The sequence below is a fragment of the Cyanistes caeruleus genome, chromosome 7 (assembly GCF_971803275.1).
Source record: "Cyanistes caeruleus chromosome 7, bCyaCae1.hap1.1, whole genome shotgun sequence".
NCBI lineage: Eukaryota > Metazoa > Chordata > Aves > Passeriformes > Paridae > Cyanistes > Cyanistes caeruleus.
In genome coordinates, this window is record NC_141707.1 from 18,250,119 (window position 1) to 18,276,511 (window position 26,393).

General features: G+C 38.3%; 1 protein-coding gene across 3 annotated transcripts in view; it reads left to right on the forward strand.

The window, feature by feature from the left end:
• Window positions 1-2,770: 2,770 nt before the first annotated feature.
• CWC22 (CWC22 spliceosome associated protein) overlaps window positions 2,771-26,393 on the forward strand; it is a 24,209-nt gene continuing 586 nt past the window's right edge. The window contains exons 1-20 of one of the 3 annotated variants that reach the window (XM_023930908.2): window positions 2,771-2,906; window positions 3,353-3,461; window positions 6,071-6,138; window positions 6,769-6,891; window positions 6,999-7,256; window positions 7,732-7,860; window positions 9,112-9,280; window positions 9,651-9,704; window positions 10,597-10,732; window positions 10,813-11,019; window positions 11,139-11,201; window positions 11,501-11,596; window positions 11,773-11,854; window positions 13,008-13,068; window positions 19,875-19,952; window positions 21,109-21,261; window positions 22,138-22,265; window positions 23,248-23,349; window positions 23,465-23,661; window positions 26,218-26,393. The exon at window positions 26,218-26,393 is cut by the window's right edge and continues 586 nt beyond it. In XM_023930908.2, the coding sequence (XP_023786676.2) occupies window positions 3,435-3,461; window positions 6,071-6,138; window positions 6,769-6,891; window positions 6,999-7,256; window positions 7,732-7,860; window positions 9,112-9,280; window positions 9,651-9,704; window positions 10,597-10,732; window positions 10,813-11,019; window positions 11,139-11,201; window positions 11,501-11,596; window positions 11,773-11,854; window positions 13,008-13,068; window positions 19,875-19,952; window positions 21,109-21,261; window positions 22,138-22,265; window positions 23,248-23,349; window positions 23,465-23,661; window positions 26,218-26,393 (2,307 nt within the window). In that variant the 5' untranslated portion in view covers window positions 2,771-2,906; window positions 3,353-3,434. Of the gene's footprint in view, window positions 2,907-3,077; window positions 3,264-3,352; window positions 3,462-6,070; window positions 6,139-6,768; window positions 6,892-6,998; window positions 7,257-7,731; window positions 7,861-9,111; window positions 9,281-9,650; window positions 9,705-10,596; window positions 10,733-10,812; window positions 11,020-11,138; window positions 11,202-11,500; window positions 11,597-11,772; window positions 11,855-13,007; window positions 13,069-19,874; window positions 19,953-21,108; window positions 21,262-22,137; window positions 22,270-23,247; window positions 23,350-23,464; window positions 23,662-26,217 lie in introns of those variants that run through there. The other 2 variants (XM_023930909.2, XM_086898121.1) reach the window with 2 other exon arrangements.

Here is a 26,393-nt window from a genome sequence, read left to right on the forward strand (position 1 = left end):
ATGAGTTAATTCTTGTGGGGTTTTGTCTTTGGATTTTTTTCCAGACTCCATAATCATGCTCTGTTTGAATTGTAATTTGCTTCAGAATGAGATGAAGATAAGAGATCCTCAGCATCTCTTACACCTACAGAGTAAGCTGCATGTCTCCTGCAGGGTGATCAGGATTGCTTCAGTTGGATGCTTCACCTGAGTGCCTCCCAGGCAATTAAGGAGTCCCACATGGTGAGCAAGAAGCTGTGGAAGACATACCAAGCAAGAGAATGTGCCTGAATCCCTCTCACTCTCTAGAAGTCAGAACACACAGCCATGGCTCTACTTCAGACTCCGTACATTTGGGATCTTGAGTGCAGCAGATTCCAAACAGTTGATCTGGGGTATTCAACCTGCTCTGTATCCTACCCCCTTAAAGCATTCACTTGGGAAGTGCAGGCTTTGTCTTTTCACCCCCACAAAAATAAAACTTGCATCTCTTAAAGCATTTTGCCAAACAACAAGACTAGACCCACTATAAAATTGAAGCATTCTTCCTTCAACCTGATGAGAAATAAAATCTAAGTGTGACTCACTGCAGAAAAGAGACTGTAAGATGAGCAGAGCAGGGAAGAAATGAGCAGAAGGGAGCTTCACTGCATAATCCAATAGAAAAAGTATTAATTTAGGAGAGGAGAAAAGGGAAACCTCACTTCTATTCAGCTTAGAATGCCCTTTCCCTTCTTCAGTGAATCCCATTGCTCCAGCCCTTTCTTAGCTTTCTACATCATTACATTTCTACAAGAGGACAACTGAAGAATTGAAACCACCCCATGTTATTCAGCCACTCTTAAATCACAAACATGTTTCTCAGAGGTTATCAGTAGTCTCTGGGTGGAGGCACCTCAAAAAAGACCTTTGTATTTCCCGTCCCTGTTCTCAGGTTCCCTCTGAGGGAAAGCCCAGCTGTCCATGTTCTCTCTCTCCCAGGGCACTTGGAAGGACAGGCTGGAGGATGGCATGTGCGCCATCAACCACAGGATGTCCCTCTCAGGAGATGCTGCTGCCACACTGATGCCATATGCCTTTTTATTTCATGACACCTGTTTACACAGCATGAGGCAGGAAAAAGATTACTTTTACAGCAGAATGGGAAATCACAGTGTTCACAGGCAGACGGTGGGTTCAGGGAATATCTTGTGAAAGCATTTAACAATTCACATTGTCAGAACGTGTACAACTGTCCAAATACATGCTGTTTCCAGTCTCCTGTGTAAGAGCCACATTTGCAAATCATTAAGCCAAAGATATCAAACCCTGTAGCTAAAAGTTATAAGCAGGAAAAAAACATGCACTTTTTCTGATTATTGTTTCTTAACATATCCTATGTCGGTGTTGGTTTTGAGCAAGGCGTGTTTTGCTTCATTGATTATTCTGCTTAGTATTGCAACATAAATGAAAAAGCTGACTGCTATGGATTTGTAAATGAAAGTAACTATTTTCTCCTGAGTGCAGGATATTTGTATTTGTTACAATACACAATGTTACAATGATATTGCTGGCCTTTGGAAAAATGTGAGAACAGGTTTGTTTCCATTTTTGTGAATGCTTCAAGTGCTGGGGAGCATGAACACTAATTTAAACCAAAGTTTAAAGGTTCTGAGTTAACGTGCTGCATAGCACGATCTCAGGCATGGCCTGATGCTTCTTTCCTTTTACTCTTCCGAGATCATAGTGACAGAAGAGCAAGATAGTAATTTTAAATCTTGAAGACTAAGTCTTCAACTGCTGCACCACATTGACCAGATCTGTCCAATAATGAATGTCCTCTCCTCACCATGCTGTGATAATTTCTTTTTTGGACACTGAGCACTTGAGCCTGTACTAATTGTTGCAATGAAAACAGTGCTGCAGGTGTGTTACACGATGTGACAAAAAGTAAGTACTCTAATGCTCAGTACAGAATAAATAAATTTATTCAACAACCCCCAAAAAGAAAGAAAAAAAATTGTAGCATTTTCCAGCTTTGAGAAAGTTTCATTGCCACCTTCTTCCTCTCAAGAAATAGCACGTCCCAGTAGCTGTGTAGGCACAGGACCCGCACAGCTCCATTACACCTGGCCCTGCAGGAACCATCTGCCTCTCCACTGAGTTACTGCCTTCAGATACTGACCCTGATCTGCCGTGTCCTAGAAGAGTTCATTTTCATTCATTTCACAAGAACTAAAGATTAACCATAAGCATTTTACACCCTTATGTAGCATTTTCCTCATTTTTATGCCCTTCCTGTGCAATTAATTACTTTCCAATATCCAAACACGTTCGTGCCTACAATAGGCCAGAGGCTCTCGCTTAGCCTGGTTCCACGGTGCTGAATTACTTCAAACTTCCAGAGGTCACAAAGACCCTTCAACCACACAGGAGTTCCCGCAGCACTCAACGCCGTGCAGTGCCTGCCGTCTCTCCTGCACACATCTCCACCTCTTTAACTCCCGGCGTAAGCGACACAAGGGTGTGCTCAGCTGCTTTCAAGGGCCAGGAGTATTGAACTCCCTGCATTTTCCGGCGGTGCTTTGGGCAGCTCTCCGCCCCTCAGGCAGGCCGGCTGACTGCTCCCTACAGCTACACGTGCTTCTGACGGCAAATATGTGCGCTTCGTAGTAGCGGGGTGTTTTTCCCCTCGGCTGCCCGGCCCGAGGAGCAGCGGGCCCCAGCCGAGCACAAGCCGAGCTGATCTTTTATCTTCTTTCACTCCGCTCGAACGCGCTCGTTTCAAGCAGAGACGGGAAGGACGCAGCGCGCGCTCCCGCTCCCAGCATGGCGGCGGAGGGGGGCGGGGCCGGCCGCGCGCTTTCCCCGCGCCGCCGGAAGTGACGCGTCGGGGTCGTGCGCGGCGGCGGCGGCGGCGGCGGCGGGAGGAGCGGGTGCGGGCCTGGGTATGTGCGGGGCTCGGCGGGCGTCCCTTCGCACTATCCCCCGGGGTCCGGGGGAGGCCCCGAGCGCTGCCCGGCCGGGTGCGCCCCCGGGGCGGATGTTGGCGGCCTCTCCCGCCGTGCCGGCGCTCAGCAGCGGGCGGCAGGCCGCGGGCCGGGCCCTGACGCGGCCCCGCCGGGAGCGCGGCGGGCGGGCCCGGGCCGGGAGCCGTGCGGCGGGGTCGGTGGGGAGGGCCCCGAGGCCTGGCCGCTCGCTCGGGACCGGCTGTGCCGGTGAGCTCCCGACTGCTGCTGTGCAGCCGCTGTATGAGCGCAGGAAATCGGAGTAGACCAGGGGAGCCTTTTGGTTTAAGGACTTGTGTAAGCATAGCCTTAAAGGACAAAAGGAAGGTGCCTGTTCCGGCACCGTGTGCGGTGGAAAGTTTTTGATTGTATTCTGTGTGTTACAGGTGAAATGGTTTTCATGTGCTGAACTCCTTGGATTGCTTCACTTCTGCACGTTGAGAACTTTGTAAAAAGCAGGAAGTCAAGATGAAGAGCAGGGTGACACAAGTAAATGTAAGTGTTCTTAAACCTAAATTGTATTATTTGATTAATCCCATGTTACTTCTAATTAGGTTTGTAGTTAATATTATATTAAAGTTCCTGAATGAAAAGCAAGCAATACCTGTTACAGACAGCAGCTGTTTACAATATAAATACAGGAGTCAGTAAATTACAGCTATTTCTAGCTGCTGTTGTCCTTGCAGTTAAAGTCTTGAATATTATTAGTGTATAATGTTACAGTAATTGGTCAAAACTGACTGAATGATGATGACTCAACAGCAGATGTAAGAATGTAGAGGAATGGAGAAAGATTTTTGAAAATTTAACAGCGATCTTAAAAGATAATAGAGACAATAAGTAGCAGTTAATTTGACAAGTGTGTGTCATACTATGCCTGTTAAAGCTTTTCCTTTTAAAAGCTGTGTGGCCCATTTCTGAGTGGATGGGAGTGATTTTTTGGGAATGCAAGAAGAAAAAAATTTAGAAATGCTGTGTTTGTAAAGTACACTGGGATTGGAACATGTTAGCAGAATAATATTGTTATGATGTGCTACCTCAAATCTTACTCTGCCTGTTTTTCCAGAGTCGGAACCTGCATAGGCTTCTTCAGTCTTTTCGATCCAACTTTTCTGACTTGAGTAACTTTTAGTAGGGATGCTTGAGGGGTAGTTTAATACCCTCTCCTGTTTTCTCAATCTGGTGGTGCTGCCTCATCTGTCAAAATAAGCCAGTTAGGAAAAACTGGCCACTTGCAGTTAACCATTTTGATGAAAATGGACAAGGAAGAGGACTAACTTTTGGCAGAAAATCTGGTCACAAAGAGCTGCATAGCTGCTTTTTCAGGGAGATGTGATAAGTGGCAAACACAGAAACAGCCATAACATTGTTTTATTTCTGTGAACGCTTGTCTTTTTGGTTCTTCTTGGGCAGAGACAGATTGTAAAGAACCCATGAGAATGGGTCAGACTAAAAAGATCCACTGCCTTCTTCCCATCTGCTGGATAAGATTTAAATACAACAACTGTTCTGTGTTAATCAAAGATTTTTATTGCTGCTTCCTTGAAAGCTTGGGATACAGACTGGCATTATATTACTGGCCTGGGGAAAAAAAAAAATCCAACTTAAAGACTTTTCTTACACTTGAATGAATTCAATGATCTGCTCTGTGGTGTAATGAGCATTGAAAGGGGTAGAAAACCTAGGTGAATATGTGAATTTCTTGTACTGTCTGTGCTGTCAAAGATAATGTGGCTCTAAAATTAAACAGCTGGACATAACTTTAATAGGGATGCATGCTCCCAGTGGACAGTGTGATGCCCTTGTTTTGTGTCGTCGTCTTGATGCAGGCAAGAAAACTGGGTGTAATTTTAGCAGTGTTTGAAGTGCATCCTAGGAAAGGCAGCATTCTAGGATATGTTATAGTGGCCTTAAAAATACAGTTATTGGTTTGCATATATACACACCCTTCCAGTTAAACTTTTGGAGATAATAGCTGCCCTGCTTTCTATGGAAGAGGTGTCATTGTATTCTGGTCTGCCAGAGTTTTAACTGGCTCTTTGGTGGGGCAAGAGGTGGTGTGCTGCTTCAACAAACGAGAGCTGAGTGTTGCTGCAGGGAGTTCCATCTAGGTGCATAAGGAAATGCTTGTGTTGAGTTTCTGCATCAAGTGAGGTATTTCCTGTTTCATAATCACTCTGTGACATCATGAGATTGTGGTTCTAAAAAATCATAAATAATATTTTAAAAGAAGAGATGACCCTTGTATGAGAGTACTCGGGTTACAAATGCTGCTGCTTGAGTCTACCAAAGTTTTTTAGAAGCATCTTAATGAATCTTTCTGTGTTTGTTGTAGGTGCTCTCACATTCTGATTTTTGTGTGACTCCATACTTTTAAATGTCACAGTTCAGCCCATGGAATTTGCTGTAAAGTGTTTAAGTGTGTATCACTTAAACAATCCTGCCAAGTAGACCAGTGCAACTCAGATGTTTGTAATGTATGAAACTAAGCATGGCTCAAGAGAAAATAAATTGTGATTTGTAAAAAGGGGGAACATAAGGAAAAACTACTCAATGAAGGGGATTTTTAGGAGAGAGGAACTCTAAACAAATGGTGAATTCCGTTCATGGTATTGCATGTGATACAACAAATTAAAATGTCATCTGAAAGAGGAAAGCAGGAAAGGCAGAGCTGCTCTAGTCTCTGCATCTACTCTAGTCTCCATCAATAATTAACAGTAAATGCCTTAAAGAGTTTAGGAATAGATCAGCTATAAAAGTACTTGCCCACGTACATTCCCACTCTCTACCTGTTTGCAGCTTCCTGAGCCAGATAAAGTTTTTTGGTAACCCTTGTGGATTTTCCTTCAGTGCCTTGAACCCACGGAAGTGCTTGGCATCTGCAGCATCCTGTAGCAGGGTGTCCAGCTGCTTTGCTGCTTGCTCCTAGAACCAGGAAGCTCTCCTTGTCATACCTGACTGCCATCAGCTTTATTTGGTGGCCCACCTTGTAAAGGAGTGGGAACTGAAGGCATGGCATGCTTTGATCTGAAGATAGCTGCTTACAGTCGTGGTGGGGCTTGATTTTTTTGTTTGTTTCTTTCTTTCTTTCTCTTTCCTTAAAGCATGGTTCCAGTCATGAAAGGAAGGAAAACTACAGTTCCCGACATGAAAGTTTGTCTCCAGAGGACAGGTAGAATGACTGATCTTTGTATCCTTCAATTCTGTATACCTCACATAGTGAGTCAGGAAAGTAAAAAGAACCCATCAGGTTATGCCTCTTTTTAGTTATTATCATAACTAAAAGCAAAAAAAGCTAGTATAGATTTAATAAGATACTTTAATGTCAATATAACAGTAATTAAATGGATTTGTTACTAAAACTTAGCATTTAGTTAAATTACCATGAGACTTGAAAGTGGAAATGACATGCCAGTTTTTTGCTTGAAGTCACATTATCATTTTTGGGCAAGATTGCTTCATGCTGTACAGGCACAAATAAGCAGAAACAAGTGAATACTTGTGTTCCAAGGAATGCAAAGTGCTGAATTTACCATTGGTATTTGATGTTATTGCTGTTAAACATCTAATTTCAAATCTTAGGACCTTTCTTCTACAGGTCCGCTTTGATTTTTGATAATTTTTTCCTGATGATAAATTATTGTTAAAGCAGACCCTTTTCTTGGGAGTAGCACATATTTTGAAACTCACGTTGCAGAATTGGAACACTTCTGCGTTGTTACATTATATTGCAAGTAAATATTAGTAGCATTGCTTTTCTCAGTCTCTTACTAAAAGTTTTTGTGTCTTGGGTTGTGAGTAGAGATATGGAGCGTGATAGGTCTCGGTCTCCATCTCCCAGGAAGAGGAGATACTCTGATGACAGCAGATATGATGAGGAATATTCAAGACGAGACTACTATGATGACAGAACTTCAGATGGAAGGTATGGAGCCCTTTGTTAATCAGTAATAAAATACTTTCAAAGAATAAAAATGTGAAAGCTTTTAATATACACTTGGGTGTTTAGTGGGTGTTTATTTTTCTCTTTAGAAGGATGGAAAGGGGGAGAGATAGACACTATGAGAGATGGGAGGACAGAGAATATGATCGGAGGAAGCAGAGAAGATACTCATCACCTGACCGTAGGAGTCCAGAGAGGTCGACAGGCCAGAGCTCACTTGCTCATGAAGAGACCACCTCAAAGAAGAAGAAAGAAGAAGTGGATCCAATCCTCACACGCACAGGTGGTGCATATATTCCACCTGCCAAGCTCAGGATGATGCAAGAGCAAATCACTGATAAAAATAGGTGAGCTCAAAGTTACATAGTACATTTTTCTCTGCAAGCCAAACAGTTAAGGTGTTTAGGGAATGTTGGGAAAAATGGGATCCATTAAGGGTTGTGATCATTGTTTTGAAGGTATGTTTGTATTAGAAGATAGATAAGAAAATTGGATTAAAAGTATACTTGCTTCTACTGTGAAGTGTAAATGATAAAGTAAAGCAGGATACTGAATGTAGCTAGGAAGGTTTTGGAACATCTTTTGAAACAACATACTGGGTTATACCATATCTGCAGAGAATTACACTTTGGTTTATCATTTTGGTCAGTGATTTTCTAGTGGTTGAAGCTATAATTGTGAACAAGTCTTCACAGTTACGCAGTGCATAAATTTAAATTCATTTTACTGATTAAATAAAAATGTGAATGAATGCCATATATATATAAAAGTTTACTCAGTGCAACTTCAAATGTATACATTATTTGTGATACTTTGTAATAGCTTGGCATACCAGAGGATGAGTTGGGAAGCTTTGAAGAAGTCAATCAATGGTCTTGTCAATAAAGTGAATGTTTCTAATATAGAAAACATCATTCATGAGCTCCTTCAGGAGAATATTGTTCGGGGAAGGTAAGCCTTAGTATTTTAAAATAATTCTACTTTTCTGGTACTCATACATTAGTCATTGTGTGTGCTATGAGTGTGTTAGTTAGATTTTAGTAACCTTAGGCCCTATTGTCCTATTCAGCATAGTCCCTTATTTGGGAAAGGATTGCAGTGCAACAGATGGTATATATATTTTACTTGCCTGTATTTCATGTCCCCAAAGTTCAATTTTCATACTAGCAATATTATTTTAGTTTAAAAATGAGCTTATTGAATATCTTCAGAATGCACTTGTCTTTGGAAGTTTTTGTGTGTGGTTTATAAATGTCAAAATAATGTGTATGGAAAACAGCACCATTTCCCTCCTTGGTTCTGTACTTCCAAACTTACACAAAGGTGCATTAAATGTAATGACAAACTTACCTGGCTGTCAAGTCCTTTTCTGAGGTCTTAAATAGATGATGAATAAGAACTGAAACAGAACACTTTTAGTTTGTAAGCAAGCAGTAACTAATTTCAAAATGGAAATACTCTGTTTCTGTGCACTAGTGTGAAATGAGTTCTATTCCATTTGTCAGTGCCAAAGTAAGTAGAAATAAGGTCCTTATGCATTTTTTATTTAGTACTCAGTAGGAGGGTTCTTTTTTAGGATTTCAATAGACCACAAGGAAGACAAATTTGGATATCAGTGTGTGCTTTGAAGATTCACATTTGGAGGTTTCTTTTGTTTTTATCCTCACCCACATGTAGTCAAGTAATACAGCAAAAGTCAAATTCTGTGTGTTCCTAAGCATTACAAAAAACAAAACTGAGAGGAGGGGAAGCAGGTCACAGATTCTTTTCAGACTTTCTTGATAATAAATGTAAAAGAGATCATTTGAATACGAAAAGAAATATTAGCTCATGAGTCCTTTGTTTACATTCATTTAGGCTCTAAGTAGTATTTTACAATCAGACAAAGTTCAGATTAAAAAAGGCATAATTGCAGGATACAAGATGTCTTTTTGCATGCCTAGCATTTTTAAACGTTGCTCTAATATGAACAATATTTAGTGAAAGATTAGGTAACAGTTTAAGAACTTTTCAGTTCAGACAGATTTGTGCAACATTTTGCAAAATTCCACTTGTGGCATGATAAACCATGGTTTGAAAATGATCATCTGGTTTCTTCCAGCTATTCCAACTGCCCAACACTATTTCATGTGGTAAGTACTGAATAAAAACATTACAAGCTTTATGACTGGAAAATTTTTTAAAACTTATTTATTTTTACAGGGGATTGCTGTCCAGATCCATTTTGCAAGCTCAGAGCGCCTCTCCGATTTTTACTCACGTTTATGCAGCTCTTGTGGCAATTATCAATTCAAAGTTTCCAAATATTGGTGAATTGATCCTCAAGAGGCTGATACTGAATTTTCGTAAAGGGTATCGCAGAAATGACAAGGTATGTAACATGTAGGAGCAACGTGCTGAAATGTGGAGTTCTGCACTATAACTGTGTCAAGTGTGTCCAAAGGAGCACAGCCAAGACATGGATTGAGATCAGTTTATGGGACATTTAGTAGTACTAGAGTATCATGAAAGTTTGACAACCTATTCTGGATTGATACTGTGATAGTTTGGGGTCTTCTGATTTGGGCAGGCATGTTTAATTCTAATTTTTTACTGTTGTCTGTACAGTCCTGATTGTGAACAGCTACCAGAATACTTAAATAGACTCTAATTTTTTGGTGAGATGCATTAATCTATAGTATGTCTGGGTTAGGAATTTTTTCATCCATATGTTAAAATTTCCTGGTTTATTTCTTTTGCAGCAACTCTGTCTAACATCTTCAAAATTTGTTGCACATTTGATGAATCAGAATGTGGTAGGTTTCTTTATTTCTACTCAATTCAAACCCTATATAGCTAATTTTTAGTTTAAGACAGCAGTAGCCTAAGTGAAGATTCTCTGTCTGTTCTGAAAGTTGCTGAAAAGCCTGAGTGTGGTGCCTGCTTTAAGATGTCTTTTGAAAAGATACTGGTAATTGCTTCCACAGTTATCACCGCTTATTATTACACTTACGCTCCAGAGCTTCCCCAAATTTCATGTGTGTGTTTGGGCTAATATTCAGCCATATCTTAATGCAAAGCAAGGATCACTTGAGCCTCTGTCCTATAGATCTTAAACAGAGTTTTGTGCAACATGTGTCTTAGCAGAAGTAGACTCAGTTGCATCTAAATCAAATTTATATCCAGCACTGTTCCACTTGTTTATATGTCAGAAATCAGGATGCTCTGATTTAAATAATGTCAAGAAGCAGTGTCTCACAAATATGTTGGGAATGTTCAGCATTTTGGTAAAGTGGAAATTAATCTGAGATGTGCTGTTTGCTAATATGCCTGATCCTGGAAGATCTCATTTAATCATAGAGACAATGCACTTTGAACTGGATTCTGTAATGCAAGTGCTGGTTTATTTGCTTCTTGGAAGTGCAGTCTATTATTTTTTTAATGGCAAAATATTTTTCATTTCTTGCTTGTTCATTCCAATGAAACAGTCACATTCACTAGAAAACTGATGTAAATACTGATGGTAAAACTGGATTTGAAATTTTGACTTCATCCTAATCAGCTCTGCCCCACTACTGCTGCCTTGTATGTCTGACTAAACTGCTGTGTTGTGGCATCCTCAAAGGCTGGACAGGTCTGTCCAGTAAATGACTGTGGTGATGGTGTAACATTGTGCATTCTAATTCTTTGCTGATACTCTTTCCACAGGCTCATGAGGTTTTATGTTTGGAAATGCTCACTTTGCTTCTTGAAAGGCCTACTGATGACAGTATTGAAGTAGCAATTGGATTTATTAAAGAGAGTGGGCTCAAATTAACAGAAGTTTCTCCTAGAGGTATTAATGGTAAGTACAGTTAGCCAAAACTATCTTGGCATTTGATTTAGTAAATACCTTTCATATTTACATTCGTCTCTTTTCCAAAGCAATCTTTGATCGCCTTCGACACATTCTGCATGAATCTAAAATCGATATGCGTGTTCAGTACATGATAGAAGTCATGTTTGCTGTACGGAAAGATGGCTTCAAGGATCATCCAATCATTCCAGAGGGACTAGATCTAGTGGAAGAGGAGGATCAGTTTACTCATATGTTGCCACTGGAAGATGACTACAACCCAGAGGATGTTCTTAGTAAGTTAGAAATTTAAGAGAATTCCTTAACTGCATTCCCCAAGAAAATAAATTCAAGCTTAAATATTAATAGCTTTTTCAGTTTGTGTTTTAAATAAAGATTCTCTTTTATTCTAAAGATGTTTTCAAGATGGATCCGAACTTTATGGAAAATGAGGAGAAATACAAAATGCTGAAGAAAGGTAGGGATACTTGTGTGTATACACAACCATTACCTATGGGATTTGGTTATTCAGCTGTTGCTGCCAACATTTATTCAACAGTGGGTGATATTTCTCTCTTGTATAACACATTCAGTTCATAGACCTTTCCTTTGTGTTCTTCCTACTCAGTGTTGTTTCTGCATCTGTTTTAATTCATTTATGATATATCTTCTTTTTGGCTTCTTCCACATTCTGCACCCAGGGGTTGGATCAAGGGGGTTTTTGTAATGGGGGTACTGTGGTCTATGTTCCATTAATCTGGGATTCTGGTCTTTCAGAAATTCTTGATGAAGGTGACACTGAATCTGAAGGAAATCAAGAAGCTGGAAGTAGTGAAGAAGATGAAGATGATGATGAAGAGGAGGATGAAGATGGTAAGTGTATGACTGGCACCTTACGAGCAATTGATTGAATGTAGATGAAACAGGAAAGAGAAGCTGAACTTCTTAGATGTTTTACAAAACTGAGATGTTCAAATGTTAATCAGTGTTTCTTCTTCAGTTATTCTCATATGTTTTGCTCTTTACAAACCCATGTTTTTGTTTTCCAGGTCAGAAAGTTACTGTCCATGACAAAACAGAAATTAACCTGGTCTCCTTCCGTCGTACAATTTATCTGGCTATTCAGTCAAGGTAAATAGAAATTATGCACCTAGGAGTGTAGCTCTTTTCAAGTCAGTGAAGTATAATTCTCTTTCTTTTAAAATTCTGTCTTAACGTGCAGTTGAAAAGATTAAAAAAAAAAAAGTAGGGAAGTGGTCCTTGTGGAGTCTGACCTGACTGTGTAAAGCAGTCAAATTCTCATTCTAAAATGAATCTTGTTTGTTTCAAAATGTTTGGGTAGTGGACTGGGACTATTGCTCTAATGAGAACTTTCTGAATGAACAGAAGTCAGTGATCTTCCAAGTTTTACAGTATCTTGAGATTTTTATGAAAAAAATTTGAGACACACTTAGAAATCCTAATTAGTTTGTCTCCACTTTTGAGATGAAGGAGTTCTTTTGCCATCTGCATAGTTTGGAAAATAAATATGCAGTTCCCAGCCCTGAGCTATAGTCTATTTGTGGTCATCTTGAGAATGAACTCCCACTGCAGTCTGTGGCACAAATACTCCAAACCTACTAGATGTAGCTTCCATGTCAACAAGCTGAGAGGAGGGATTGATCCCTTGCAGCTTCTATTCAGGTCTGATGCTCCATGAGGAATGCTATGATGTACTTGTGGTGGTGATCGTTAGCCGTGTGAATTAATACCATACTGAGGGTATCAAAGGCTCTCACATTTCTCAAAGTTACTGTTAAATACTTTTCTTGCCATACTCAAACCTGTTAATCTTTTACATTGAGGGAGGACTTATCCAGTGGTAGCTAAAGGCTTTCAGAACAGGAGTGCAAAGAGGAGTCTGTGGTACATATTGCTTTTGGAGCTTGTCTGAATTGCTTGCATTTCAGTGTTTCAAAATGTGCAAAACAAGCTCCCACTTTTCTCTTTCATTAGGTTTTGTAAGATGATGTGATATGATAGTAGTAATGACTTGGATCATCTTGTTTTCAGATTGCCTGCAAATATAATCACTTTGGATTAATTTTCAGATAGAAACTCATGCAATACAAATGTTTATTAAAAAGCCCACAGCAACAATAAAGTCTCGGTAGATCAAATAGCTGAGGTACTTTACTTCAAAACAGTTGAGGTTTTAGCATCAATGGTCAATCTTAATATAGTTTTGGAATGTTTCATATATAGCATAGCACATATTGCACAGATTATTGTTTTTTCTCTTCAGCTTAGACTTTGAAGAATGTGCTCACAAACTGCTGAAGATGGACTTCCCTGAAAGTCAGACTGTAAGCCTTTATTCTTACTCTTCTTGTTACTAACATTATTAAGATACACTACTATGATAGTATCTAAAAACCATGCTCATATTACAGCCTGGTTTGTATAGCAGGCAGATGAATGAGAGTCATTCCTTACAGCTGTTGTTCCTCAAAATTAATTTCACAACCTTTAGAGCAATGGACTGACACACATTTCACAAGCAATTTGTCTTATGCATGTGCTCCTTTCTGTCCAGCAGCACAAATGTTCACTCACAGCCTGTTAAAAGGCTCTGTTGTTCAGACTGGTGAAACTTTTGTCCTATGGTGAGAATACAGCAGCATGACAGAGTTCTGTCTCTGAAAGGACTCCGGGCTGACGGTAGTATTTGCAGGCAGCTGTAGATATTTTATCAGTGGGGCTTGAAATTTAGCACAGTGCTATGAGTGCGGTTTTTTGGTGCTTTCACAGTGAATCTTTGAATAAACAGGGTATTGAATTAAAGCAGTTTTGTGTGATTGTTTGCTGTAATTTTGGAGATCATAAGACTAAAGGTGTTTTGTCCTCAGACTCCGTAAGATCAAAGTAATTGCTGTGTTTTCAAGTAATGGAAACTGTTCTTCATCCAGTACTTGGGACCGTGCGGCCACACCTGCAGTGCTGTGTGTGCCTGAGGGAGCTGGGCTTGTTCATTCTGGAGAAGAGGTGGCTTAAAGGGGAATTTATCGCTCTGCAAGTACCCAAAAGGAGGGTATAGCCACTGGGGGTTGGTCTTTTCTCACAGATAATAAGTGACAGGACTAGAGGAAATGGCCTCAGGTTGCACCAGGTGAGGTTTAAATGAAATACTAGGAACAATTTCTTGACTGAAAGGGTGGTCAGTTGTTGAAACAGGTTGCCCAGGGAAGTGGTGGAATCAGCATCCCTGGAAGAGTTCAAAAGATGGGTGGATATGGTTTAATGGCGAACAAGATGGCATTGGGTTTTCGGTTGGATTTGATCTTGGAGGTATTTTCAACCTTTATAATTTTCTACCACTGTTATTTTAGCCATAAAGCACTTCTTTCTTTTTCAGTGTTTTACTTAAACCTTCAACAATCTGTATTGCAGGATGTTGTGTGTTTTATTTCTTCACACTTTCTGATTCAAAGCTTTAAACAGTCTTGAGAAATTCCTGAAATGCTTGCTGAACTCTTGGGTGAACCTGCAAATTTTGTTTATGCTCATTCTCTATTCCAACTCCTACTATGAATGGCAGTCATCACGAGAAGCAGGAACTAGAGCATTTAGCTGAAGTGTTCCTTAAAGATAAGATGAAACTTAAGATTCTTGTTGCAAATTTTTTTCAAATCAAGTCTGATTTTACAGTAATTTTCTGCTTTTCTTCTGAAAGGATTTATTTAATAAAACAGTATTTATTTAATTTTGACATTAAGACTGTTTCCCACAAGCTTTGAGTAGTACATTCCCAATTAAATACAGGCAAAAAACTAATCAGAATATTTGAAACCTAAAGACAGATGCAAAAACATGTTTGAGACTAACACAGTCCTAATGACCATCTTTGGAATAACTCTTCCAGAAATCTTCATGTGTAGAAACTTTTGGTGTGATATATCAGGGCTGAGTTCAGAAATACATTAGCAGTTTTTACCAATGGTTGAATTATCAGATCGTTGTGTCACATTAACTACTGTGCAACACAGGTTGTTTGTCTGTTTAATACCAGTAATGGATCTATCACACAGCTCTGACTGGCAGAAAGAGGATTAAGGTTCAGATGGATAATCTGTGGACTGGAACAACATAATACTGCTTTTTGGCATTGCAGTTTAGGACCAGCTGCTGAGAAGGGATGTCAGCACTTCTCAGATTTTTTTATTATTTTATTTTTTTTCAGAAAAACACTTAAAGTGTTGAAATGTTTTCATTTCTAACTAAATTTACTAGGAGTGGGTTTGCTTTTATTCATATTTAGACCCAATTGAAGCCTACAGATCAAAAGTGAAATAGCTTTGCTGTCTGTACCGCAGTCTGTGCAAAGCTGTTCTAAACAAGCCTTGCAATTGCTTCTTTGGGCATATGTTCAGTCTTGGCAGAGCTCACTATTTTACTTTTTTTGAAAAGTACTGTTATTATCTGTGTTAAAGCTGTATTAATCCCCTGTGTTACCAAAGAAGAAAATTTAGATAAATTAAAACTGTAGTTAGAGGAGTGTGGTATTACCAGTTGTTCTGGCTTCTGAACTGTGGGGAAAGCAAGCAAACAAGCCTGGCTAAAATGCAGACAACTAAAAAAATTAAACCAACCGTACATTGTTCTTGCTCTTTAAAAACGTGCCTAAAATGGATTGACTTTTAGGCTTTTCTTCTTTCTTGGCCTGTGATAAGAACTAAACTTGTATACAGAAATGTTGCTAAATTAAATTAGAGTAGCTTCTGACACTGTGCATATTCCAGATAAAGGCAATGCATCACCAGATTTTTTTTTTTAATTTTTTTTTTTTTTTACTTGAAATGAGAAAAATTCTTGCAGGCACAGCCTTCTTGAAAGAATTATGCATGCATAGTTCTGACGCATCTTCATTTTTATGGGGTGGTGTCACTTGCTCAAAGCAGTCCTAGTTGGTGGTGTGGGAGTGGAGTGTCTCGTGTTATTTATGCCTTAAGTCTTGAAGATAACACAAGTACTTATGTTGACTAGACTATTTTCACTTTCAGTGAAAATATAGTTCAGGAAACTGATGCAGAGCAGGATGGTCTAAGGCTGATAATTACCTGCTGGTCAAATTGATGAATTCTTAGATACATGAGTTTCTTTTCTAATTGGAGGGCATTGCTGCTGGTAAGTTTAGCAACCACACCATGATTTGTTCACAGCCTTACTACTGTCTATAAAAGACAATCCTGCTTAAGTAGCTTTTCTGTCTTTTGAAGCAAGAGGTTTTTGTGGGCCTGAGGTGCAGAATCATTCTGAATTTCCATGATTTATCAATTTTTTTAAAAAAGTACTTCGCATGCACATACCGTGTCGTGGTGTTTGTTGATGTCTGCAAAATGAAGGTACAGAATCCATACAGAATTAGGCTGTTGTGTTACTGATCACAGGCATTAGCTAGAATTCTGACTAGATCTTCCACAGATGTGTGTATGCATTTAACCTAAGGAGGTGGAATTGCTCAGAGTGAAGTCACTTAAAGTGAAGTTTTGCATCTGCAGCCTTCAGGTAGAAGGAAAGAGATACTGTGGGACTCTGATGTATTATTTCATTTTTGCGTGTGTTTGTGTGTTGGAGACTTTGTAGCAGCATGATTAAAAATATATCTATCCTTATATTCAGTTAATGATTCCAATGTAAAATATTAAGTCTGATTTACGCAAGATTTGTGATAACCGTATTCAGCTTTAAGCATATATTTCTCTAAAGAGAAGGGAGTTGAGCAAAAAAAAGGGATAAAAGTTGAGGAAGACCATTAGCTAAGCACAGGACAGACTTGTGGAGACTTTGTAGTAGCTGCTAAAAGCACTGCACATAGTTTGACCAGGGGCTGCCTGCTGCTGAAATGCCATCCATGGCTTTGCCAGCTTTGGCTCTAAGTGGTAACTTAACAAATGAGGAAGAGAAAGCAGAGATGCTGAGAAAAGTAGGCTGTGTGATGGTTGCACCCATTAAAATGTGCAGCAGTAAGGAAAGCTTCGAGGTAGTCAGTGGGAGTAAAATACGCTTCAGTGAATTAAGAGGGAAAAAAGGAAAAGTGTGGCATCTGAAGCAGTAAAAATATATAAGATGCAAGGCGCTCGTTTCACATAATTCCAATTTCACATTGATTTAAATGAACCTAAGGCCTGAACTATGTTTGCTTCTGGCACACCAATTTTTCTAGTTCTGTGAAGAAACTTATAGAAATTAAGTGTTGGCATTGAAAATTTTGTGTTTTAAGAACAGTTTACACAGGGTGGGGATGGGTTCAGCTTATGTAAGCAATGGATGGAACTGAGCTGTGGAGCTGGCAGGGGAAGGGAGGTGGAAATGGCATCACTTCCAGTCAAGGAGGGCAGAAGTGACCTCCACATGGAGATAGCCTGGGGGGCAGCTCTGAAACTTCAGTCTTGGCTGAATGTTTATTTAAAGAAATTGAAAAAATGAGGGGAGAAGGGGCAGGGGATAAGTACTAGCTGTGAAAAGGACCCTGTGATCAGAAGGGGATAAGTTACTTTATCTCTTCTGCCTGCCATGAACACAGCCTTTGTGTGAAGCTGAGAGAAGATATACTGGGCAGGGTGTGCTTGTGTTTTGAAATGGTAAAACTGGGAGAAAAAAATAAAACAAGTCTGATTTTTCTGTCTTTTCCTTTAGCATCTTTAAATGTATGATGATACTTGCCATGTTAGGTTGAGTCATGGTTCATCTAAGCCATTTTTCTGTTTGGGTAAGAGTAAATAGAGACTGTTTAGGGAGAACAGTGAGAAATGCAGTGCATTTGGAGAGAGCTTTCTCCTTATCTTCTGTCTTAGCAGTTTTGGGAAGTGCTATTGTTCTCTATGATACAATAATAAATTCAAGATTTTCACAAAAGATGGTTCTCCATCTATATGAGATGTCAGATATTTTGAAGTGTTTTACTTCATGTTTGGATAGCTATGTATACTTTCTTAACTAAGCTGAGTAATTACTTGTTGAGCATTGCAGGAAAACACTTAAACAACGCAATATGGAAATTGCCTGTAAAATTGGGGAACAAATTCTTTGTGGCCTTCAAAACAAGTGATAGGCTAAGTAACAGGCTCTTCATGCCATAAACATCATTGGGAGTACAGAAATTAGTTCACTAACTTTTGAAGCTGTAAATTAAGCTAGAATTGCCATCTGAGCTTGTTGCATCACTCAAAAAGTAATTAAATAATTTTAAAGTTTGTTAATTTTACATTTGGAAGACAGTTACTCTAGACCTAACCTCAAATTGTTTAGATAACACCAGCAAGAATGTCTTTATGGGCGAACCTATTTTCATGCATGTGGTATTCAAGATACCCTCCTAGAAATCATTGTAATATTTAATTAAAATGTTAAAATATTTAATTACTGTAAACCACAGGGGGATACCAAAGCTATAATTGCATTTAAGATGAGGAAGAAAAGTAATTTGTTTTTCAAGTCTTCCTGACATTATTAACAGTGGCATCAGCGCTTTACCCTTTTTATTGTTAAAAACTGATTAACTGCAGCATTAGTGTAAAATGGGATAATATAAAAAGTTAATATGCATTTTAATACATCACATTAACACAGTGTGACAGTGTTAAAAGGAAAGCCTTTAAACACATCTCTAAGTTTATTTGGTACATTACTGCTTTGTTATTTGGAGGAGTGGTTTCTTTTCTTGTTCAGCATGGTTGGCTTTTTCTTTGTTTTGAGCTTTTATGATGGGCAAAAACGTTTCTTCTGGATACTTGCTTGGAAGAATGACACAAGTGGGAGAATATGAAATCCAGTGTATGATACAGTAAATTGGTGAAAGAGAACAAAATGCTTGAAATCATTCAGTAGTTTTTATAGGAATGTTACTTTTTGTTAAAAGAGAAATTAAACTAATAATGAAAGATACATGACTGGCAGCCAGAAACCTATTTGGGAGTGTCATAAATTAGATTACACTATGGAATTTGTCTTAGGAGAAAATAGTAATAAAAAAGGTGAATGGGTAAAAACTGCAGGGCTATTTTAAGCATTGTGTAATTTCATGTCTTTTAATTTATATAAAAACATTTGCTCATTTGTCTCAATTAATGTTTCCAAATGTACCCTAAATCAATTCACAGCCGCGTTACAAGCTGTATCTCAGGCAGGTCAGGGGAATAAGTTTGGTTTTAAACCTGCATGGTCTCACTTGCCAGGACTTCTGCTCTCAGCCTCAGGTGAAGGGCTCTGGCCCAACAGGTGAGGTACAAAGTGTTTCCCTCTGGTTCCTGTTTGCTGTGTGTGAGAGGAAGAGGCAGCTACCAGAAGTTGATATGATAATAATCATGGGGTGATGGTGTTGGAAGACAAGGAGGAAGGGTGCCAGAGAGAGCACCAGAATGTGCTCCAAAAAGACTGTTTTGTATTCCAGAAAGACTGACCTACCTGTCCTACATAGTTGGCATTATGGAACAGGAGAGCATCTTCTCTTCTTCCATCCATGTTCACCAAGGAGGCAGGAAAGTGGAAGGCAGGCTGTCAATGATGAGGGATGCACAAATGTTTTGGGAGACTAATCTAGCCAGGCTTCCTCTGTTCATTCCTAGCCAAGAAAGAGAGATGCTCTTCTATAAAGGGTGATTCAGAATTCAGCCTAAAACAGCTGATTTAGAAAAGCTTCTCTCGGTTAAAGAGGAAGTCCAGGCATATTGGCTTCTCAAAAGTGAGTTTAGTCCTTCTAAGCATTCCCTCCGGGCTGAAGCCATTGCAGTGAACCCCTAAACAGAATATCACAAAAAAGAAGTGACTGACAAATTAAAAGAAAACTACGAAAAAAGCCCTCAAAACCTTAATTTTTTATCTTATAACTTCTTTTTTCATTGTGGTAATGAGTTCTGACTTTTTTTGGTTAGATGTACATTGTGTTAACACATGAATCTTAGCTTAGGCAGAAGAGGAAATTTGAAGGGCAAAATTTCATATTGATATCCAGGAGAAATTAAGAAAACTACTGGTGTTGCCAATGAAGTTTGATGTAAATGCTCATTTCAAAGCTCAGATCCATCCAAATTACTTCAGTTACTTGGTATGTACTATGGGTTTTTTACTGCTACAGTGAATTTAACTAGAGAAATCCTCTTATTTTATAACCCAGAAAGAACTCTGCAATATGATACTTGACTGCTGTGCTCAGCAAAGAACATACGAGAAATTCTTCGGGTTACTGGCTGGGGTGAGTTCTGTTTCACATTTTATACTATATGATAGAAAATTTCATTGGTTTACTCTATTGTTTGTGTGTCAAACTTAAGTTTAATGGATAAATAAAACTAATAGTCTTTTTATCATTCTGAAAATGCTTATGTTAATTAATTGTTTTAGTGGACTGAATTAGCACTTAGATTGTAAAAAGCATAGTGAATGCAGAATGAGAGAACTCACTTTCCCTTTATATTGTTGCTTATTTTGCCTTAATTTTTTTCTCAATATGGTAGAGCAATAAATCAGTGGCAAAGAAATGGTACTAAAAAGACATAATAGTATTATGAGCTACCAGAAAATAGCCTTTTTACAGTGCTGAAGATTAATCTTGGAGACTCTTGTCATTTACCACCTTGTCCAAAGCCGCTTAGTAGGTTTAATTTAGAGCACAAGATTGAATACTTACTGTCCTGGGCTTGTGGGTGTTTTGTTTGCTCTTCAATAAACAGCCAACTCTCTGATTTTGTCTAACTATCTGCTAATTTAGCTGCAGTTACTTCTTACTTAGGGTTTCCCTATCGATAATATTGCCATATCTGAAGAGTCAAGGTGAAATACTTATCTTCTGAAGGGAGCAAGCTTTACTGAAAGGGAATGCTTCTTCTCAATTGTGTTTTTCATCCATTATTTCAGGAAATCCTTTTGCTGACAGTCAGTTACAAAGCGCTAACCATATGAAGCTGCATGTTCAGACAAATGTAAATGTTGATTTCCATATTCTCTGAAATGTTTATGTCCAAAATGTCTTACTTCTGTTTCCTACTGCCTCTCTCAATTGAAACAGTGGTTCAATGATGTCTTGAAAAAATACAGGGTGGTGTCAGGTGAAAATATTTGATGTACAGAAGTCAACCAAAATGCTTTATAATTTGCTGTAGTTCAGAATTGATAATTACTGCTTTGCAATGCAAATGAGTTTCTTGTCCTAAAAAACTGCTCAAAGCTATAAAATATATCAATATATTGATATATATCAACATACTGAGTGTTTGCTCTTCCTTCAAGGGTTATTTAAAAATGAAATCTTGCAGTAAATATTGACACCATTAGGCCACCTAATTGTAGGTCATTTGTATGTTTAGTGTTTCGTTTAAAGTGATTGTCTAAATTGTATCATATTGTCTCAGCGTTTCTGCATGTTAAAGAAAGAATATATGGAATCCTTTGAAGCCATTTTCAAGGAACAGTACGATACCATTCATCGTTTGGAAACGAACAAACTGAGGAATGTGGCCAAGATGTTTGCTCATCTCCTGTACACGGATTCAATTCCTTGGAGTGTAAGTTAAAACAAAAAGCTTGTCCTCTCTTGTTCAGCAGTTAATCTCCAGTACTCCACAGTAACAGTAATATATAATATTAAAACATAGCTCCACAGTAACATATAATACATTAATTCTAGTATTATTCTACACTTTGTAATGACTTGTGGCAAACTGGATTATCTTAAGTAAATTCTCAGGTTGAAAAATTATGTTTTGTCCCATCTCCTCTTTCTCCCTCTTGTGTATCGTCATCCTCTCTCCCCATTTTTCAGTAGTTGATTTAAACTATTTTTTTAGGGAGTTCAGCTGGAATTGGTTGTTTAAAAAGTACTTCTTTTGGAAAAGTGTTTTGAGCTTCTAAATTTTGCTAAATTAGTAGTATTGAACTATGAGGCAGTTAGAAATACTGCCATTTTATGTTTTAAATACCTAGTAAATAAAAGCAATCTCACTGTATGAGATGTTATTATAAACACTAAAAATTAAGAAATAAATATCAAGTTAACTTCTTTTCATATTGTTTTATTATTGTTTCATAGCCTAGTCTGTCATTCTTCAAGCACACATGAGTCAGTCCAAATATTTTACCTCTCCTGTATTTAAGTCCCAAATCTTTTAACTTGCCAGAAGTTCACGCATCTGATTTTGTCTTGTGGAGCTTTCCTAGATAAAAAGAATCCTTAAAGAATTACTAGCATAAATATGATCAGCAGCTGCTCCCGGGTGGTAGAAAAGAATTTTTGAGAAAGATGGTCTTGACTAGAATTTATGAAATTAGGGGGGAAATAAACAACAGTCTTTATTCATTATTTCAGGAGGACAGAAGTTTTTATGATAGGAAAAGACTGTATGTTTAAACTTAAAGGTTAATGCTTTTCTGAATATTTTCAGGTCCTTGAATGTATTATACTGAGTGAAGAAACTACCACATCCTCCAGTAGAATTTTTGTCAAAATATTCTTTCAGGAACTCAGTGAATATATGGGACTTCCTAATTTAAATGCAAGATTAAAAGATGAGTAAGTTGAAACTTTATTTCCAAAACTGTAAATTTAATTAGGTTCTTCGTCTGAAAATGTACAGATAAGAACTCTGCGTTCAGGTTCAAGTGAGACTGCCCTTCTGTAGCTGCAGTACTTCAAGAATAAGTTCATGTATAGATTCAGTCATTGCAAGGAGTCACTTCTGAAGCTGAGTGCACTGCTGTCATTTTGGGTTCAAAATTTTGGTACATGCATGACTCTTTGCAAGATGTATCTGTTCCCCCTCCACCCCGCAGTGGCACTCAGCTACCGTAACAATTTCCAAGTGTGAGTTTATTTTTATATATTGTCAGCTATATGGCTGCATAATAAATGTTACTGGGGCTTATCTTTCTGACAAAACTTAAAAAAAACACACAACTATTAGTAACAGTTTCTCTAGGATTACTTACTAATCCTTAAATGTAGTATAAATAACATTCTTTTAAATCTGCATGGGATTTAATGCATTGCATTCTGACAATGTTATTTGCAGTTGCTTGAGCTATTTCTTCTGAGTTGGGATTTCTTTTGTGTTCAATAAAGAATTTGGTAGATGCTTTAGCTCACGTAAACTTCAATTTGAAACTGTCCCTAAGGCCCTGTATGAGGGGATTTCAGCATTGATCTCTAATCTCTGAACTTCTTGGTCAGCAGCTGTTATCCTTTGCTACCCCAGGCTGCTGCAGTTCCACGAGTCACTTCAGGGTTTCACAAAGTTGGGGTTTCTGTTGTCATTATCTGTCAGTACATATGCATCTCTCCTGTGTATGAGATTCATGTTGTCATAAAAGAGCAAGTTTTTAAATAGCATTTCATTAGATGCATCACAGGTACAAACAATGAAAGTGCTGAAAAATACACGAAGACATGCATTTGCTTTCTTTTGGAGATGCATACAGTTTCTTTTTTGGTTTGTTTATGTAAGTGAGAGTGCTGAGCTGGCATGGTATTTAATACAGATACTTGTTTCCATCAGGACACTGCAGCCTTTCTTTGAGGGATTATTGCCTCGGGATAACCCAAGAAACACTCGCTTTGCCATCAATTTCTTCACTTCTATCGGCCTTGGAGGACTAACGTGAGGAACACTTTTCTCATTTGATATTTACTTTCTTCATTTTCGCTCTCCCCACAAACAAAAAAATAAAATTAAAGATTTTTTTTTTATTTTTTTTTTTTTTTTGGCTAATTAGGGATGAATTACGGGAACATCTTAAAAATGCACCAAAGTTGATTATGACACAGAAGCAAAATGTTGAGTCATCAGATTCCTCTTCATCTTCAGACACAGACTCTTCCTCAGATTCTGATTCTGACAGCAGCAGTAGTAGTTCAGAGTCATCCAGCAGCAGTGACTCCTCATCCAGCAGTGACAGCAGCAGCGACTCAGGTATTTAAACACCAGTAGTACAACTATTCACTTCTCTTTTATTTCTTTATCCAGATATGTTATTACTGTTTCTGTCTATACTTGTTTTGAGGAAAATCTGGCTATAGACAGTGGTCATTTCTCTGTTTTAAAAACTAATAATTTTTTTTAATTTAAAGTTTTAAAATATTAAATATTTCTCATGGAAATTTATTTTTGAATTTGAAATAAAAAAAATTAGTTCAATTTTTAGAGACTTAAATGTCTGAGAAACGTTGGTTTGTAGATTAATTTTTTTCACACAATTGATACCTGCTTCACTCTACTATTACTTCAGTTTATTGGAGGATTGAGGGATTAGAGTCATTCCCAATTATTTTCTGTGTGTTTACTGTAGACACTCATGTCTACAACTCCTTTTTTCTTTGCTTAGTTGAGTGAGCTTGATGCTCCTTGTGTCTCCCTGGAAATATGTGCTTCTTCCTTGAGTCAGAAATCAGTTCTTCTGAGTCCCTGTTTCTAATTCCTCTGCTTCAGGAAAAGCTGTATGGTGATACAGTGAAGGTTCTTGTCTGTAGAGGAATTTCCAAGGAAGAATTAGCTTTTGCTGATAACTTATTTTGTATTTTTATGCATTATAATTAGTGTTTAGTATCATACTGTTGTGCTGATGTAGAAACTTCTATTATACATGAACTGTCCTAAGCATTGTTTAAAGTAGTTGCTATTATGAGTTAGTGTGTGCAGTCTCCCCCAGTATATATAGCAGGAGCAGATGATAGCACAGCATGACTTCCTGTATCGCGGAAGTGTGCTGATTCAAAGTTAATTTGATTTATTACATGTCTTTGAAATGAAAATTATTAATAATATAAAAGCAGTGTGAACTGCTCCTGCTTTGGAAATGCAGTTCTCCACCACAATCTCCTGTCCAAGGTGGGAGCTGTGTGTCATGGCAGATAGCATTAGTGACGACAGCACGAGAGGAGGGCACAGCCAAACGGGGTCAGAGGAGGCAGTGCTTCAGCACAGAGCCAGATGGTCCTGCAGAGACAGCTGCAGCTCTGCTGAGCTCCTTGATAGGAGCCAGAGGGGTCAGTCCTTAGTGATAAACCAAGTCTGCAGTCTGCGAGTAGAAGCAGGGTTTTTTCAAAGTTTAGGACTTTCACTGCTTGCCTTTTCTCCACTGAGGAACACATTCATTAAAAATTGTATCTTGGTACCTTTGCAGCCTGGTTTCACTTTCCAGTTTCTTGTGTACTTTAATATAGTGGTCAAAAACACTAATTGGAGATAACAGTAAGCTTTAATGGCAAACTGGGTTGAGATTCCATTACTAGTTACAATTCTAAAGTCTTCCTGTGTTGCAGCTTTTAAAATCTATAAAATTACTTGGAAGAGTTAAGAGGCATTTTTCAGAGGAATGTGCTGCAGTATTTCAGTGTTGATGCAGTGTATAAAAGAAAAATAGAAAACCTGCTTATTAGAAATTGAGCTAAGTTAGAGATTCCTGTTGTACTACCTGTTAATGCTTGGAACTTCTTCAGCTCTCTCAGCTCAGCACTGCCCTGGGGAGGTAGTTCTAAAACAAGTCCAGCAGAGGATAAAATATATGTGCCATCAAAGCAGCTGGTTCTTTTCTGTTTGCTCTCTCAGGTCTTTTCCTGCATACTGGTGGATGTAAAATAGTATGGAAAGCTCTGCTTAAAAAACTTAATGGATTAAAATGTATCTGAATTGGTCCATCATTGCATTTTAACAGAATGCCAGCAAGCCTTAGTTCAGAGAGTAGACAATTCAGATAATGCATATTAATAAATATGCATCTAATAAATCAGTTCATGGCTGTGGTATTTTCAAAAGGTGATGAGAAGCAGCTGATGTGATTCTATAGTTCATACAGTAAGGTGAGTGAATGGTTATTGTAAATGGCTGTTAGTGCCAAATACTGTCGAGTGGGATGCAAAGGTCCCTGATTAAGAGCGAACAGGAAGGGTAAGACCTGTTCCACTGAGATGAGACTACGGCGTATTTAGAAATACAGAAGTTAGTTTTAATCTTGTTGACAAAGCTGTCACTATTTCTCCTGAAAAATGAGACCAAAAGCCATTGTTATATTGCTGCAGTATCATTATCTCAAGCCATTTCATCCTGCCTCTTTTTCCTCATGGGATAGTGTTGGAGGTTTTTTCTCATTTGCTGTTTTTCATCTCCATTGACTGATAAGCTTTTCCAGGAAAAGTAAATTATTTTGAGATTGGATAGTCTGGGAAAGGTCATCTTCCTAGGAAAAGGATTACTTGTGAGAGTGTTTTGGTGTATGACTTCACAGCCTAGACCTTGAGTACAAGTCAGCAAGAGGGTGATGACAGGTAGAGGTTTTCAAAAGACAGGCATCACTTGCAGATAGCAAAGGGATAAAATTCAGGAGTTCATTATTTTGGAACCTTGGTCCTGATACATGTGCACTAATGTTTTCTGGCAAAAACCAGTTTTTAGAACTCTTTCTGTAGTTCAATAAGTTTAATATACTAAATTAAAATGCAATCTTAGTTCCATAATTTGTTATCATTTCAGATGTTTCTAAAGCCAAAAGAAAGAGAATGCAAAAGAAAAATAGAGAATCTGTGAAAGTTTCCAGGAAAAAACAAGAAAGGAGAAGGAAATCGCTTGAAAAGAAAATTGGAAGGAGGCAGCAAGAGGAAAGAAGCGATACCGAGAGCAAATCAGAAAGAAACCACCGACATTTGAGA